This window comes from Peromyscus leucopus, chromosome 5 (assembly GCF_004664715.2).
Source record: "Peromyscus leucopus breed LL Stock chromosome 5, UCI_PerLeu_2.1, whole genome shotgun sequence".
Taxonomy (NCBI): Eukaryota; Metazoa; Chordata; class Mammalia; order Rodentia; family Cricetidae; genus Peromyscus; species Peromyscus leucopus.
This window is the reverse complement of record NC_051067.1, coordinates 11908550-11927095: the sequence shown is the minus strand read 5'-3', so window position 1 is coordinate 11927095 and position 18546 is coordinate 11908550. Positions and strand designations below refer to the sequence as shown.

Sequence of the window (18546 nt, the reverse complement as noted above, 5' to 3'; positions counted from 1 at the left end):
TTTTAACAGCTGAGTAACACTCCATTGTATAAATGTATCACATTTTCTTTATTCATTCCTCAGTTGAGGGATATCTAGGTTGTTTCCAGGTTCTAGCTATTATAAATAAAGCTGCTATGAACATAGTTAAGCAAGTATCCTCATGGTATGATTGAGCTTCCTTTGGGTATAGGCCCAAGAGTAGTGTAGCTGGATCTTGTAGTAGACTGATTTACAGTTTTCTGAGTAACTGTCATACTGACTTCCAAAGTGACTGTACAAGTTTGCACTCCCACCAGCAGTGAAGGAGTATTCCCCTTGCTCCACATCCTCTCCAGCATGAGCTGTCTTTTGTGTTTTTGATCTTAGCCATTCTGACAGGTGTAAGATGGAATCTCAGAGTCATTTTGATTTGCATTTCCCAAATGGCTAAGGATGTTGAACATCTCCATAAGTGTTTCTCATCCATTTGAAATTCTTCATCTATTGAGAATTCTCTGTTTAGATCTATACCCTATTTTTGATTGAATTATTTGGTTTGTTGACATGTCATTTCTAAATAAGCTTGATCCCAGAGATGCAGGGATGGTTCAACACATGAAAATCTGTCAGCATAATCCACCAGATAAACAAAAGAATACAACAACAACAACAACATATGATCATCTTGTTAGATGCTTAGAAAGCCTTTAACAAAATCCAAAGTTCCTTCATGATAAAATTCTTGGAAAGACCAGAGAGATACAAGGGACATACCTAAACATACTAAAAGCAATATACAGCAAGCTGATTGCCAGCATCAAATTAAATGGAGAGAAACTCAAGGTAATTCCACTAAAATCAGGAACAAGACAAGGTTGTCCACTCTCTCCAAACCTATTCAATATAGTACTTGAAGTTCTAGCAAGAGCAATAAGACAACTGAAGGAAATCAAAGGCATACAAATTGGAAAGGAAGAAGTCAAAGTATCATTATTCACAGATGATATGATGGTATACATAAGAGGCCCCCAAAACTCTACTGGAGTGAGGTTTTCAAGGATGCAACTGCCTTTGAGAATCTTGCTTCAATAGGTTACTCTTCACCCATACTCCTTTAAGTAACTCCAGTAAACTCAGGGGTCCTCCAAGTCAAACTTTGATGTAGTTGTTACTTTGATCTGTTCGAGGTTCCCTTTCAAGAATGAGTATCTGTGTGTGTATGTGTGCACATGTATGATGTCTTCCCAAGAAAAATATCATATACAACATAGGTTCCTGGAACTTTGGAGCTTACAGAGCAAGGCAATATTCAAATATAGTAAATCCTCGGTTACTATTCTCGTTATTTATAGAAGTCCTGCATCTGTGTCTCTGGACTTTGTATCTGCTGTAGTTTGAAGATGAAATGCTCCCCCCATTGACCCCTGTATTTGATCATCTGGTCTCCAGCTGCTAGTACTGAACTGAGAGGTTGTGGAACCTGTAGGGGGTGGAGCCTTACAAGAGGAAGTGGGTTGGATAGTCTGGCCCCACTTCCTATGTGTGCTTTGCTTCCTGACTTCAGATGCTTTGTGACCAACTTCTCACATTTCTGTGATGACTATACATTTCCTGCCATGATGGACTATATGATTTCAAACTGTAAATCAAACTGGACCTTCACCCCCGAAACTGTTTTTTGTCAAGTGTTTGGTCACAACAGTGGCAATAATACAGTGTTTGACCAGTTTTCCATTCCTATATTTCGTTTCTTTCTGTTATAGGGCAAGAAGAAGGAGAAGTCCAGCTTCGTCAGGTTTTGACAAAGTCCACACGGCTGCTAACTGGGCTCCTATTTTTCTCTCCATGCTTCATAATGAAGCAGATATTATATACAAAACTTTAAATGCCATTGAATTACACCTCCTTGTAGGATTAAACGATGTGGAAGTTGTGTCTATTCTTTCAAATAATCTAGGACTCTTCTTTTGAAAAATGGCCCTAGCATCCTCTGACTAATTGTCATGGCAACAAGTTTTAATATTGAGACTACTTCTCTTCTCCTGAGCACTGTTCCAGCATTGGCTACCCCAGAACATGTTCAGGTAACCTACCTCATCTTTCCCACCTCTTCCCTATCTTTTCTGGTTCTTACTGTTTTTCTGAGACAGGCATTCCTATAGACCAAACCGGCCTCTAACTCCCTAGGTATCAGAGGATGGCCTTGGGTTTCTGGTCCTCCTAAGTGTTGGGATTACAGGATTCACCTCTCTACCCAGTTTATGCAGTGCTGAGGGTAGGATGCAGGGTTTTTAATGCGAGGAAAACACCCTATTCACTGATCTACAACCCTACCTCGTCACTCCTTTTCATTAACAAGGAGCTAAACTGCTTTTCCTCGACCTGCTGGATCTTTTTGCCCCCAAGATCTTACCCAACAAAATGAGACTTTGACCTTCTGTTCTTCTCTAAATCCACAGCAAATGGATATTTCATGGAATTGAAAATAACTGAAACCAAATGTCTATGCAATGCACCATGATGAGAGGAGGGACTGGTGTGCAGGCACCACCCTTGCCACACCATGTGACCACCCTTGTCACGACATGTGGGGTACTGTCTCTTACTCTCACAGCCTATGGTGTCCTGTCCTACTCTTCATAGACTCTTCACTCTTCTTTGTTAAGATTGTGAATTCCAGGTGGGTAGAGTCTAACAGAAAAACCTCCAGTTGTGATGATGATGACAATGATTGATGATGGTGATGATGATGGTGGTGGTGGTGATGGTGGTGGTGGTGGGGGGGGTATGGGTGTGCTTTGAGACAGAGTTTCTCTGTATTTTCTTGGTCATCCTAGAATTTGCTCTGTATATTCCAAAAAGCATTCTCACAAACACACTCAGACGGGGCTGAGTGGACAGTCAGCCATGTCTCCCATTCTCACCCTTCCAGAATAGCAATTTATTTTAACATTGGAGTTCTACAAGGGATGTCCTTTCCCAGAAGATGAGGTGACCATGTTAATGTCAGGCAATGAGTATAAAGGCAGACTATTGCCCAGGGATTTTAGAAGGCTCCCGTATGGAATACTGACCCGGCTGGCACTCGTTCTTCATCATTGGCTTCTGTCTGTGGGCTGTCTATTCTGACTGCCATTACCTGTAACCAAGCTGGAAAAGCACAGAGAAATCCCTATGTCCCCTGGGCTGCCATCAAGGAACCCTTCACAACCCAACTAGAAAATCCCACTTCAGCCTTTATCTTGGAGATCTCTGCTACACAAACCTAGCGTGGGCTTTCTGGTGGATGGCACTCATAGCCCATCACAGCCTCTGTGGATGATGATGGAGGGAAACGGACCTCCAGGAAGTCTCCATCCCTCAGCTACGTCCGCTGGTCCTGGCTGAACTAGCACCTGCATCGAGAGACTTTTTTAAATCGAGTGGTCTCCCTGGCACTGGGAGCAGGAGCCCACCACACACCATCTCCATAGAGAACTCAGAATGAAGGCTTCTTTAATGGGAAGGTAAATGGCAGTCTCAAGCTTCCTATATTTAGCCCTTCCTGAGAGTAGCTATTTCGGGCTATGTGTGAATGGAAGCAGGCAGCCTGGATTGGGAGTGTGGAAAGAAGCAGTAAAAATGTGACCTAAAAAAGAAAGATCCCAGCAGAGCAATCCCAGACCACGTGTTCCAGATGGGTCCTCATTGATTAGTGGAAAGCCCAGCCTGTCTTGCAGACAGGAAAGGAAAGGAAGGCTTGGGCTTGGCTGGTGCGTGACTGGCAGGGGCCATCTCCAGCTTCCTTCCGCCTGGAGCAGCTTTCTCCAGAGAATGGTCATTTGGAGGGCTCACTCTGGGGTGCGTGACTGGCATGGGCCATCTCCAGCTCCCTTCCACCTGGAACAACTTTCTCCAGAGAATGGTCATTCGGAGGGCTCACTCTGGGGTGCATGACTGGCAAGGGCCATCTCCAGCTTCCTTCTGCCTGGAACAACTTTCTCCAGAGAATGGTCATTTGGGGGGCTCACTCTGGGGTGCGTGACTGGCATGGGCCATCTCCAGCTTCCTTCTGCCTGGAGCAGCTTTCTCTAGAGAATGGTGCATATGGAGGGCTCACTCTGGGATATCACAGTGCTAAGTCGTGTAAGTATTTGTGGGCCTCATTCAACCCAAAGCGATGACTCCTAATTTCCAACCATGGTTGAGGGACTGGCAAGTCAGTCCACCCCAATCACAGCTCTCGAGTTATTGTCTCTCTCCACCTGTAAAGGCTGCACAGCCTCCCACAGAAAGCAACGGCCCTGCTCCAAAGACACTGCCCAGCTCGTTTACTCAAAGGTGATTAGAAAAAAATGTCAATTAAGAGGAGTCTTCAATTCTTTTAGTGTTCTGGGTAATTTAATTCCCTGCTTAGCTTAATTAAGCTCTAGCCAGTAAAACTTTTCCACTAAAACATTCCATGTATATATATATATTTTTATATATATAAAATCATTCTTGATTTGTGAACTCAATTTTTCTCTGATTAAGTCACCAATGGTGTCTGGAGATGACTGGTGTGAAAACAGTATCTTGTCATCTGGGAACAAATGCTGATATATATATTGTCTTCTAATTAAGGCCCCAAGAACATCTCTTGCTGCTGCTGCAGTGGGATGTTCCTGAGTCTCAAGACCTTTGTAGCACTTCATCAGCTCAGGGAAGTCTTGTAAGCAGCAGCCAGCATATCCTTTCACTATGGAGAATGGAGGGACCTGCTCGCTGTGGTTCCCTCAATAAATAGGGAGAGCTGAATAGAGTAGCCATAACTATGAGATGGGTAGGGTAAGCAGACAGGAATTGAAGGGGGTGGTGTGCAGTCAGCATGGCCAGAAAGCTGTTCCAAGGACTTCACAATGGTAAAGTGTCTGTGGTTTTCTATGTGCACAGGTCAAATTTTGCACTACAGACATTCCAATAGCATGTAGTCCTCAGCAGGGTTTCGCTGGCTTCCACTGAAGGCTCGTATGTGGCAAGCCAGCACCCAGAGCTCCGTTGATGTCATTTAAGGAACCTCATGCCCACCCCTCTTGCAGGTTCTGGTTAGCCCCATTCTGCAGAACCACGGAAAGTGTGAACTAGCCATTGTCACTCAGTCAGGGGCAGAGTCAGGACTGTCATTTCCGGTCTGTTTCCTGATTTTTTTTAAAATGGGTTTTATTTCACAGTCTGTGAAGTAAAAAGGAGGGGGGGGCAGGAACCAAGCCCAGGAACAAATACTAGGGGGTTTGTCCTTATTTAAATGCCTGAAGGGAGGGGGTGTGCAGAATTGAAAAAGAAATTTCCCCCCAACCCCCAACCCCCTCCCCTGTCCTTGCCTGGGGCATCTGCTTCATTTCCACACAGGGGCAGGAACAATGAGGGAAATGGCCTAGGAAACATCCAGGCAGGCTTCTGTTTCTAGCCAAGATGTGCTTAGAGCCTGCAACCCTCCAAGGTCTGCAGCTGGCGGAGCAGCTGGTCCACACCATGCCAGCCAGATTAACCCTCAAAAAGCGAAAGCAAGGAGCTTAGCAGAAAGTTCAGTCAGTAAAGTGCGAAGACCGGAGTTCAGATCCTCAGACACCCCCATAAAGCCCAGGTGTGCATGGTGGAACACAGAAATAAACCTGGAAACTGATTTCCTAGCCCTCTACGTCACAGTGTGTGTGGCTTAAGTGTCTCTTGGCCAAAATTAAAAAAAAAAAAAAAAAAAAAAAAAAAAAAGCTTGATCATTCCCTCCCATTTGGAACTCATCTATTTAAACTTGAAAATATTAACTTACATTCATTCTGTTTAAAAAAAAGGAGAGATTGTGAGGCAAAAGGGAGAGTTTACTTGTTAATATGGGTGCTGTGCAAACATGAGACCCTGAATCTGAACCCAGAACCTGTGGTTTTTGTTTTGTTTTTTAAAAAGCTGAGTAATAGAGAGGTGGAGACAGGCTGATCCTCGGGGCTCCTTAGCCAGCTAGTGCAATTGACAATAGCCAGGTTCCAGTAATAGGCATTGTCTCAGAAAACAAGGTAGTTGGCTCCAGAGACAACACCCGGGCTTGGCCTCTGGCCTCCATAGCCCCCCCCCCACACACACACATGCACATACACATACACAAAATAAAAACCCAAACCTCTTTCCAGCCAGAGTGTCATTACTGAGCTTTATTGTAACTGGTTCCATGGGTTGAGTCCATCTCTGCAGCTAGGACCTTGTGTGAGGTGATCTTCATAACCATAGAATATGACAGACATAATCAAGTACAGAACCGGAATAGCAAGTGCCTGATGTGGGAGCATGTGTCAGCATCTCACATGCCATTGATCACTCTCTACAGGTATTTGATTGACACAAGGTCTTTGGGGTCTACTGAATCCCAGGATGTTGCTTGTAGGAGTTCCACATGCCCCCTTGGCTATGGTATTTCCAGACGGCTTGTGTAGGAACAATATTTTACAAACTTGGGGCAGGGAGGAATATCACAGCGCAATTTTAAAATATTTAATACTTTTTTTTGTTCTACAAAGAATTAGCAGTTCTCAAATATTACAAATAGTGAAACAGATATACTAGCTTATGGATATATAGAGATAGATATATACAATTTACTACTTTATACTTCAAAAGTGCAGGAAGATAAATTACATAATATATAATTTTAGATCTAGTGGACAATTGGATATTGCTCTTTGTTGGACTAGATGCATTGGATGCATGCCCATGGCTTGTCACTGAATGGAGAGGGGACTGGTGGGGGTTAGGGAACTCATGGAGTCCCGTGCTTAACCCCAGAGTGCCATCTTCAAAGCAATATTTCAAGTTTTATCATGAGCAGGGGCTGGGTCAGAAGTTTCCAGTCCCGTGTGCAACGTGGGGTGTTACCAGGAATCTCAGCTTTGTGACTTGGAATGGAACCAAAGCAAAGCTGAAAGCCATTGGCCCAGTGGTACCACATCCTCAGCTCCTGAGGCAGAGGGGAGTTTGCAAAGGGTGATGTTGGGATAGCCACCCAATGCTCAGCTCAGTCTCTAGAAAGTAGTGTTAGAATGAAGCCCATGAGGGAGGCCTTACCGACCTCCCACCCTCTAAACTCACAGGCAGAACAGAAAGGAACAAAGACTGATAATGGATAACCACGAGAGTCTCATGTCGATGAAGACTGAAATACTTAGGAATGCGGAAACTGACAGAAAAAGCAGAAAGAACCCTGACATTTGGTCACTGGGAGCAGGGAAGCTTGTAGCAACGTCCCATATAAACTGGTTACCATCAGTGGGAGAGACAGGAATTTTCCTAACTGTGAAGGGATCACCACAAATATATATATATCCCAAGTCAGCCATGGAGCCATGATCTTCCCTTCACTAATCCCACACCTCAATGGCAAGGTGATACACTTTCTCTGAGAACAGAAATGGAAAGAAATAGAACAACAAATTAAAGACATTTCAGAACACTCCACAGCTCGATCTTCCTGTGATGGGCAATGGCTTGTGGGAATATAAAGAGCCAATAGAAGAGGCTCAGAGGGGGCCTGGAATGGGCACAAGTGCTCCGAGCTCATAGCTGATTCCTGGGCTTCCTCATTTCTCAGTGTAGCTGCTTGCCCAGGTCTGCAAGGATTTTTTTCTAGAAGTCTACAGAAATAGTAAGATCACTGAGCCATACGGTTTTCTGAGGGACCTTCCCAACCCTCAGCATATCACCAAGGTGAGTTATGATTGACCGAGCACAGTGGGCCAGGCCAGACAAAGAGACTGCATTATAGAATTCTGAAGGAAACAAAGGTGTCTGAACACAGTGTGCTCTGGAGGCTAGATGGAACAAGAGGCCTACCACAACACACCGGCATTGGGAGCTCCGCACAGTGGCCATAGGCCCCGGCATAGGACCTCACAGTGCTGCAGCTTCCTCTGCCTGCTGACTGGGCAGCGGTCAGATGGCTATGGGAATGGTCAAACTAGCACCCAAGGCCAGCATGGGTTTGTCCTAGCAGGTGAAGCAGGAGCTCCTTCTCATTGGCTGTGGGAGTAGGAATTTTCAAGAATCAAAAGCCAGCCAGACTCCAGGGTGGCAGGCAAATTGGACTAAGCTGAGAGCACTGTGCCCAGAAAAGAGAGAGCAGCCTATCTGCAGCTGCTGTGGCCTCCGATGCCTCAAGCAGTGGCTGATGTGTTCTGAAGAACCCAGGGTACACGCACAGTCATTGGGAAGAATTGGTTCTAGGGTGCACACTGCACTGAGGAACTTAAGGACAGTTAGCAAGGTACGAGGAAAAAATTTTACTATTGATTAAATGCATTTTCTAGCAATCTACTCCCCAAATAGATAAATTGTTAAAAACACAGTGAATGACGTCTGTTTCGAAGTATTTCATTAAGGTGCAGCGTGTAGCATCTGCATGCTCGTGTCGTTTAGAAAAATGGGTGTGCTTCTGGTTATTAGATGCTCTTGGTTGGCTGTTTCGCAGCTGGGTACACATGGAGTTATTTAAGACAAGAAAACCATCTTAGGGGAGGGGAAAGTGGGAGTCTAAAAAATGCCTACTTTATTCACTTTTATTTAAAAATCTGAGGGCTGGGAGAAGTGGCAACCCTCGGAGGTCAAAAGAAAGTTCACGTTTCTAGGACCCTCAAAGTATCACACACACACACACACACACACACACACACACACACACACACACGGGGGGGGGGGCATTATTGCAATGTTTACATGATGTCACAACGTCCTGACTCAAAGACTGGAGAAGGGCTAACACAAGGTGGCCTCGTACTGCATGTGAAGTGTACACTCCTAACAGGTGGACACAGCACAGGTAAGAAGTGAGAGCATCTCCTCAGTGTGTGCCAGGAGGAACAGCATGAGCATCGTTTGGAGGGGCTATGGTATTTTATCTTTAATCCCACTAAAAATGCAATAACAGGATCTACCAGGGTCCTTTGACTGCCTGCTCCTCCCCCAAAGAGGTTAGTGGCTTCTGAACTAAGTTTTCCTGGTATGGGATGGTACCAGCAGCTATGGGCTAACCTGCTATCACACACACACATGCATTACACAGTACTCTCAGTTTCTCCTGTGTCCACAGCTCTGAGTCCCCTCGCCTTCAAGTGGCTAAAGCCCACTCAGGCCTGGCCTCGGTTTCTGGGGATGCTGAGAGCATCGCAGATTCTGAAACTCCTGAGGGGTGGGCTGGTGGGGTGTATGGAACGCCTCCTGAGGACATGGCAGGGTGTGTCACAGCCAAATGCAATGTTTAACACATGGGCATCAGACATGCTGCCCTGACACGGTGGGGCTCACAGGGGGGAGGGAGAGAGAGGCCCTAAGGGCAGCGACTCCTTCTAACGAAAGCCTCTCACATGACCACACACTTGCCCTTGAGCTTCTCCTTCCTCTTCTGCTGCTTGCTCTTCTTGCCATCGATCTGGAGGCTCACGGTCCTGCGCTTCTCCAGGTTGAGCAGTTCCTGGAAGAGTTCCTTGACGTTGTGGTTGAGCTTGGCCGACGTCTCCATGAAAGCACACTTCCACGTGCGTGCCAGGGCCTCCGCCTCGCTGCTCTGCACCTCGCGGTTGGGGCTCTCATCACACTTGTTCCCCACCAGCATGATGGGGATGCTCTCCACGTCCCCCTTGATCTCACAGATCTGCTCATAGATGGGCTTGAGTTCCTCCAGGGACTGCCGGCTGGTGATGGAGTAGACCAGGATGAAGGCATGGCCTTTGGAGATGGACAGCCGCTGCATGGCAGGGAACTGGTGACTCCCGGTAGTATCGGTGATCTGCAGGGTGCATATGCTCTTGTCGCAGCTGATCACCTGCCGGTAGGTGTCTTCCACGGTTGGGATGTAGCTCTCCCGGAAGGTCCCTTTCACAAACCTCAGAACGAGGGAGCTCTTGCCGACACCACCTGCCCCAAACACCGCCACCCGGTAGTCATTGCTCTGTTCCGGCATGTTGCTTCAGAACTCCAAGCCACTGACCAGGAGGTACCTAGCAAAGAAGCAGACATTAAGAGAGAGTTAATTTGAAAATCCCCAAAGCATGGCTGTGCCTGATTTTGCTATAAAGAACATCAGGTGGTGACATTTATGTTCACAATCCCCACCTAAAAACCATTCCAGAGTCCATTTATCTACTTCCACAATTCAAAAGCCAAACTCCCTTGACTAGTCCTCAGTTTCCCATAGGGCAGTCAATCCACTTTGTAGCTAACTAGAGTCAGTCTATTCTTCTGTATTGACCTTGACTTTGAGCATGTTCGCTAACACATAGGCCTTTTGCCCAGGAAGAAGAGAGAGTCGGCCTAAGACAGGTGAGATGAAGGCAGACCATGGGGGATGAGTGCCTGACACACGGGCCACGGGCCTCAGTGTACAAAGTCCTCACAGCTGCACCAGGAGAACTGCAAGCACAGCATGCTAGGCCTAAGAACGAGGTGTGGTGGGACTGGGGAGACAGCTTGGTGTGTGAAGCACTTGCTGCTCACGCATGAGCACCTGAATTCAGATCCCCAGTCCCCATGCCAACATCAGGCCTAGTGGCATAGGTCTGTGACTCCGGCCCTGGATGGGGTAGGGGTGGGGACAGGCAGACCAGTGAAGCTCCCTGACCAGCTAGCCCTTCTGAATGTGTGAGCTCCAGGTTCAATGAGACACTGTCAACACGAGAGAGAGACAGAGACAGAGAGGAAGAGAGACAGAGACAGAGAAGAAGGGAGATAGAGAGGAAGAGAGAGAGGGAGAGACAGAAAGACAGAGAGATAGAGAGGAAGAGAGAGGCAGAGAGAGACAGAGAGGAAGAGAGACAGAGAGAGGAGAGAGATGGAGAGGGAAAGAGAGACAGAGAGACAGACAAAGAGGAAGAGAGAAAGGGAGAGAGAGACAGAAAGACAGAGATAGAGAGAGAGGAAGAGGGAGGGAGAGACAGAGAGAGAGGAAGAGAGAGAGAGAGAGTTGGCCATGCTCCAGTTGATGGCCCACATTCATGTGTGTATGCATAGCAAAGATTGGACTCAACAGATTGAAAATAAAGTGGACAAGAAGTTGAAAACAGGGGATAAAGCAGGATTCAGAGGAGTTGGGGTGGGGGAGACACATGATTGAGATGAATTGTATGCATGTATGAAGTTCTCAAAGAATAAACTAAAAAATATAAGTAAATGAGATGGAAAGTGGAAGAGAAAGATGCCCAGGGTCAAACTCCAGTCACCACATGTATGCACACATATGCATGTACACTCTAACGAATGTGTGCACAAATATGTACACAATGCATACATCACACATACACACACACACACACACACACACACACACTCACACACCTGGTCTACTTTCTTTCCAAATTCTGGGAGGAATAAATAGGCAAAAGGAAAGCTCTCATCATGTAGTGTTGAATACTATTAGTGTTTCTATCAGTCCGTGAAATCCTCTACCTCTTAGACAAGTTGATGTCATTACCACTGTTGAATAGTGACCACACTGGAAAGAAGGGACCAGGAATGCTATGTCCCCAACACCATACACCATGGAGGGACATCATGGACATCCACAGGCTGCCATAGGCAGGCTTGGCCACCTTGTCTTGGGTATCACTCAACTCACAGTATAGACTGTGTCTTCTGGGTAGGAAGACTTGAACATTAACTAACAAGTCTGAATGTTTTAGTCATCAAATCCAAACAAGTATATGCTTTATGTTTTAAAAATCATAAGTAATTGGCATTATGAGTGCAGTAATACAAGGTATGTGTTATTACTAAGATTGCATCCAGTGAACTTTTCCTTCCCAGCAAGCATTACCCACTAGTATAAAAGGTGTGCAAATGTACTTTCTTTGGAGCTAGAGAAATGGCTTGGTGGTTAAAAGCACATTCTGCTCTTGCAAAGGACACAAGGTTCTCAGCACCCTAAGTCTAGCAGCTCACAACTGCCTGTAACTCCAACTCCAGGTGCTCTGACACCCTCTTCTTTACTCCATGGGCACCTGTAATCACATGCACATACCAACACGTAGACACACACACAGAATCAAAAACATGTACTCAAAAATAAAATATTTTTAAATGTACTTTCTTCATTTACAAACTATCAAATACCTTCTTTCCATCCCTTCTCAGACAAAGAACGGCACATCAACACAAAAACACGGAAAATTCAGCCACATTTTTAAAACTAAAACTGACATTAGACATGGGCATACACAGTCGGCAGCCTATTGTTGGGCAGGCCAACAGCATGCTAACTTTCCACTTTCTCAGTTTTTGAGTAACTAAGGAACAATAGCAAGTATTGCTGACCAGAATAATTTCCAGAGTCCAGTAGAAGCTATTAACTGAAGGTAATATAGGCAGGAAATGGTTTTGCACCAGAGAACAGCAGATCTACCTTTTGACTTTGTCCGGCACATTTGCTTACAAACTGACTAAGTTTTCATTATTCTGGAATGTGCTGGAATATGCCAAACAACCGATTCAGTTAAGTTGTCAGTTTCTGTGGCATACACTGGAACATACCAAACAACTGACTAAACATCGATGCTAAAAGAGAAAACAGGAAGATGCCAGGCCATTAATTAATGGAAGTCTGTTCAGGAGTTTGATTAAGTCTATTAGATGTTCATGAGATAATTAAGACCAATCTAGGCATGCAGCATTATAACAAATTGCCCTGCAATTCAGACTGAAAAACAAAATCAGTGGCATCTGGAATCTGATTTGAAATGTCCCTTTGCAGCCTCAGTGTGGGAGGCTGTGACTGCTGAGAAGGCTGTGTCCTCACTGACTTTGATCTAGTATTATAGCTGTTTAGCTCTAGCTTGAATGGAAAGACCCATCTATAGGGTAACATACCATTAGATCTGAGCCTTAATGTTGCCAAAAGAGTCCTCGGCCCACACCACAGGAGTTTGAAGAGTGAGCTAACATGTGGTGTCCTGTGTTGCGCTGTCTCCATAATTCAGCGGCCTCAGAAGCAGCAATACTGCACATATGAGCACCCATAGCTATCTAAGCATATCTGTCTAAAGAAATACCTGCCGTGAGAGCCCAGGAAGCTACTGTGTCTGCAAGGATCTGATACAGGCTCTTGCCTATCTGGTGGAACTCAGACAGAAGTAGAGAATTCCACAATTCTTCATTAAAGTACAAGCATGAGCTTGATGAAGGAGAGAGGTCCGGGGGAGCTGAATAAAGGGGGTGCTGTGAGGAGCTGTTTTCCTCCTGCACTGCAGAAGCATGAACCTGGAAAGAGTCAGGTACTCAAGGGGTGTGAAGTTCAATGGGAGAGAGGTCTGAGGCAATAACTCCATCCCCAGCTTCAAATGTAAGGGCTCCAACCTGAGCTGTAAACAATAGTGTTCCGCCTAAAAACCATTTATCTACTCCATATCAACAAAATACCCCATAGACACTTCTAACTTGGCGTCTACCCAAAAAGGACCCTTGAGCAGTCTGGGGCCACAAAGCACAAGAGTGGATTCAGTATGGCCCACACAGCATAGGCTGGTACAGCTGCAGGAAAAGGTAGGAGGATCCGCTGGGGCACAGGACTCTGTCTGGAGCCCAAGGAATATATCGTGGAGGACTGGGGTTGGCCAGATGGCAAATGGATGGAAGATCACTGGTCCCAAGGCAGGGCCACATGGAAAGGAGAGAATGTAAGAAAAACAAGAAGTTTGTGTCCATTGGCATCTCAGAGTTGATGTGAGGAACTGTGTGAATTCTAGCAATGCGACAGTCAGGGGCGGGAGACCCTCAGATTTATGGTGGAAATGAATAAAGAATGGAAAATCAAAAAAAAATCTTCAAAATTGGTTCATTTAAAATTAAAAAACATCAATTTAACTTCAGCTACAATAGCTATACAAATGGTGGAAACACTCAAACTACTAAAATCAGAAATAAAATGGGAGAGAAAATGACTGGCCTTACAAAAATAAAAAGACCATAAGGAATATGAAGAAGGGCTCCTTGTCCCCATGCCAACAGGGCAGATAATGTAGAGGAAATAAATGAAAATTGGAAAAAATGACTCAAAATGAAATAGAAATGAGTATCCTCCTAAAGTATTAAATCAATATCTAAAAGCTACCCACAAAGAAAGCCCAGGTCTAGACAGCTTCACTGGTGAGCGCCACAAGCCCTTACAGAACCAACAGTATCAATTCTTCTTAAACTCTTACCAAAAAGTTAAAGAAATAGTATTCCTGTTCTTTCTTAAGTCTAATATTGTATGATCTTGATACAAAAAGCAGACAGATGTCACAAGAAAAATATATACCAGTATCTCCATGATGAAAGACAGAAAAACCTTCACCCAAAACAAGGCACGTGAAACCCCTGATATATAAAGAGACTTTACAGCAAGGCTGAGTGGGGTTTATACCAAAATGGCAAGTTACTTCACACTTGAAACTCCAAGAACACAGGCCAGCAGCATGGCTTAGCAGGTAAAGGCTCCTGTTGTTGAACCTGAAGACCTGAGTTCAATCCCTGGGACCTACATAGTGGAAGAAGAGAACTGACTCCTGCCAAGGGTCACCACCATATCTGTGTCACAGCCAGCAAGACACACACACACACACACACACACACACACACACACACACACACACCAGAAATAAAAGGAAAATTTCCCAAAGGGTACATTGTGAAAACCTCAGTGTGGATGGTATTAAGGGTGGAGACTAAGCTCTGCCTCCCTAGGAGAAGGACAAGGCACTTGCTCCTGCCATTCCCAGCCTGTGTTCAGCAAAGGGAATTTAAGAAGGAAAATGAAGCAAAAGCCTGTGAGCCTATGTCAGCCTCATGTGTGTCTTTTTTTTTTTTTTTTTTTTTTTTTTTTTCTGAGACAGAGTTTCTCTGTGTAGTTTTGGTGCCTGTCCTGGATCTCACTCTGTATACCAGGCTGTCCTCGAACTCACAGAGATCCGCCTGGCTCTGCCTCCCGAGTGCTGGGATTAAAGGCGTGCGCCACCACCGCCTGACTCATGTGTGTCTTCTAAAGAGCTCTGTGCTAATGGCTGTGGTGAAAGCTTTAGAAATGGGTCTAGTGAGAAGTTTGTGGAGTACTGAGGGTTTGTTCTAAGGGAGGTTGAGGGACCAGTCTCCACCCTTTTCCCTCTTGCTCCATCACACATTCCTACTACAAAATATCACCCAGGCTCAAAGCAGGGGGTTATCAACCAATCATTGGGTGGAACCTCTAAAACTTGTGAGTCAAAATGAAATTTTTCTCTTCCTAAATTGACGATCTCTGCCATTTGTTATAGTGCCAGACAGCCGATGGACAGAGACGGAAAGTGTATCTGTGGTTACCGTGGGATACAGTGGGTAGACATTGGGGGATGAGAGGTGATTGATGAGGTATGGGTTCCCTTTATAACAATGGAAATCCTGTACCACTAACATTGACGATGGGCTCAGTCCTGGAAATACACCAAAGCCACTGAATCATACATTTTAATTGGGTGAATTATACCTCTGTGAAGTTGTTACTTAAGAAAGACACTGAGAGAAGCAGTAGTCAGCTGTGTGTAATATGATGTCTCCTGGATCTAAAAATGGCTCCCAGACATGGAAAAACAAAAATGAACCCCTGTGAAACTAATGCATGCAATACGGCAGGCCAGGTTGTATTCCTAATGGACAGATAATGGGAGTGACCTGAACACTCACAATAGAAGAGTCTGCTGTGCGGAGCCACATGCAGAGTAAATACATTCCTACAGGAAGCAGAAGAGCTAGAAAGGATGCGCAGACCACAGCCTGATTAAACTTGACAGTTGCCTGCTGGGGACTAGGAAAGTGGAACATCTTGACATGGGGGGGTGGTAAAACTGACGTTGGCACTGGGCTGTTACATAAGGTGGTTATCTAGATCATTCTCAACAACGTTTTTATTCCTTAACATGGCCATAGAATTGAAATCGGAAGTTTTAAAATGAATCATAAAATTCTAGGGATTCCACCAGGATTTGTTGTCTGACTCTCAGGTTGAAGGTTAGTTGTGCAGAGGACTAGCTATGAGAGACAGTGAGGCTTTGTGTTTGGGAAGGTGGTAGTTAAGTGAAGACAAAGTGAGTCTCATTCAAGAGATGCGCTGGGAGTGGCAGAGGAAGTCAGGGAACGGAGAAGGCATGCCAGGAAGAGTATAGAAACAGTGAGTATGAAAGAGACAGCTAGAGTCCAGACGAGGAATGTAGCAGCTAAGGGAAGGAGAAAGAAGAGTACAGAGTCATATAGGGCTCAGAGTGGGAAATACTGTGCACAGACTCAGGGTTGGATAGACCATGAAGCACATCTGGGAGGGTCCAGGGGCCCAGGAATCTGGTATGCATGTGGCAGGGTTGTCTTTATTCACAGAAAGGAGGGAGGGATGATTGATAGGTAAGTAGGCAGATAGATAGATAGATAGATAGATAGATAGATAGATAGATAGATAGATAGATAGATAGATAGATAGATGATAGACCATAATATTAAATTCTCTAGAGCTATTTGCCATTTGTTCTAAACTTTGAAATCAGTGTTCCATTCTCTGTCTTTGGGTTTTTTCCAGCTCTTGTCAATGGACACCATGGACAGGATGTCACACAGGAGTGGACAAAGGGATGGACCATCTGCGCAGGAAAGGACACCTGTTCCCATCACACTTTGCTGACTGAGGATTAATTTGCTGTTTGCAACATTTGGAATTATTTGGAATTTTTCCCCTAAATCATTCTCAGTTAAATTTTTAAAGTTTAATTTGTTTGCTCCCTTGAATACACTGCATATTCAGGGTATAAACATGACTGGTAAATTATTTCCAATGGTGCTATGACTTTGATGTGATTTCACTGACCCTCAGGTTTTAGTCCCAGTGGTGAGGACTTTTGAGGGTAAAAATTCATTATGGCTCTAGTGTTTACAGTGGGAATTTGAGAAACTGGTTCTGTGAAAATTAGGTGGCTTTATAGGATGGACAAAAGCCATGTTAAGTGTGTGTATACACTACGTCCTGTACCATCTCGAGATGCTACCATCAAGAAGGCCATCACTGTATGTGCCTCTCCATCATGCACATCAAGACCCATGGGCTAACATAAAATAGTAGCCTGCCTCAGGTACTTTATTATAGTAACACAAATTTGGCCCAAAATTCTAATGCTTGTGCTCAAGTCCTCTCATTGATTGAATGTACACCTCCCAAAGAATGACTCCTGTCCATCAAGACTACACAGCAGGTCTCCACAGCTTCTGTACCCCTAGATTCAGCCAGCCTCAGATCAAAGGTGTCAGGAAACAAGATGGTCTATATCCAATATGTATGGTATACATATTCATTACTTGATTATTATTCCTAAGCAACACCGTGTAACGATGATTTACCTATAGTCGATAGTATATTGAATGTACAGTTTAAAGTCTATGGGAAGGTATGTGGAGGTCCCAGGCTAATACTCTCCATTTCAGATGAGGGACTTGATCACCCTGAGATGCTGGTGTTCTGGGAAGGGGTGTTTGCTGGGACACAAGGACACCAAAGATGACAAGCTGAAACTAGAGATAAGTGAAAGAGCAGAAGAACTCAGTTCTTCACGAGCCAGCATTTGAAAATGCCCAAAATTTGGTTTCCCTCCCTGCAGACAACATCCACATCCTGAGCCCAGAGGTTCTCCCGTCTCCTGCAGGTGCAGACACTGTCCCTGGTAAGTGGTCACCTTGCTCTCCCATGGTGCTTGCCCCTCATTATAACACCAAACCATTAATTCCTTTCTTTGTTTTGTTGTTTTAGACAAGGTCTCACTATATAGCTCTGGCTAGCCTGGGACACACTATGTAGACCAGGTTGGCCTCAAACATGAAGAGATCTGCATGCCTCTGCCTCCCGTGCCAAGGTCATTGCTCTCTTTAAACATTTCCATAAAGTTCACACTTGAGAGCCTACCTGAACTATGCATAAAAGGAAATGAACAGAAGTTAACTGATATCACAACATGGAAAAGGCATGGTCTTTAAAGAGATTTTAAAACACATCTATAAATTTTCTGTGTAAGCCATACTTTGTTAGAGTATATACGAACAGGAGAATCTTGTGTAGCCTAGGCTGGCCTCAAATTTATAATCCTCCTGTGTCAGCCTTCCGAATACTGGGATTATATGGTGGTGATCACAGGAAGGGGGGGCACCACACTAACCCCAAGGTATATACTTTCATATCTTTTGTAGAATCTTGATATAAATAATGGCTTATTTCTTATTTCAGGTACCTTCCTAGCTGACTGTAGGACCCAATACATTGTCTGATGGTGGAAAATGTTTCCCTGGTCATCCAAGAGTCAAACTGATGGAGATGCCTGTTTGTAAATGTTGGGGTAAGTGTTGAAGAGGCAGAAGGGTGCTGGGTGCTCCTTGCAAGGTGCACAGTGTCTGAAAGAATGAAGTAAGAAGAGGGGGAGGGGCACTAGCATTGGAAGGAGTGCCATTAATTGCTTTTGTGAGGCCAATATGCTCACAGCTCAAGCTGGGCTGAAAGCAGGGTGTAGGAGCCTGCGAAGTGCTCTGAGGACTGGCCAGACTAGCCAGATCCTGGCAGCATT

At 44.9% G+C, this 18546-nt stretch overlaps 1 protein-coding gene across 1 annotated transcript in view; it reads right to left on the bottom strand.

The window, feature by feature from the left end:
* Positions 1-6095: 6095 nt before the first annotated feature.
* Diras2 (DIRAS family GTPase 2) overlaps positions 6096-18546 on the bottom strand; it is a 30869-nt gene continuing 18418 nt past the window's right edge. The window contains exon 2 of the mRNA XM_028863797.2: positions 6096-9954. Within this exon, the coding sequence (XP_028719630.1) occupies positions 9318-9917 (600 nt within the window). The 5' untranslated portion in view covers positions 9918-9954 and the 3' untranslated portion in view covers positions 6096-9317. The remainder of the gene's footprint in view (positions 9955-18546) is intronic.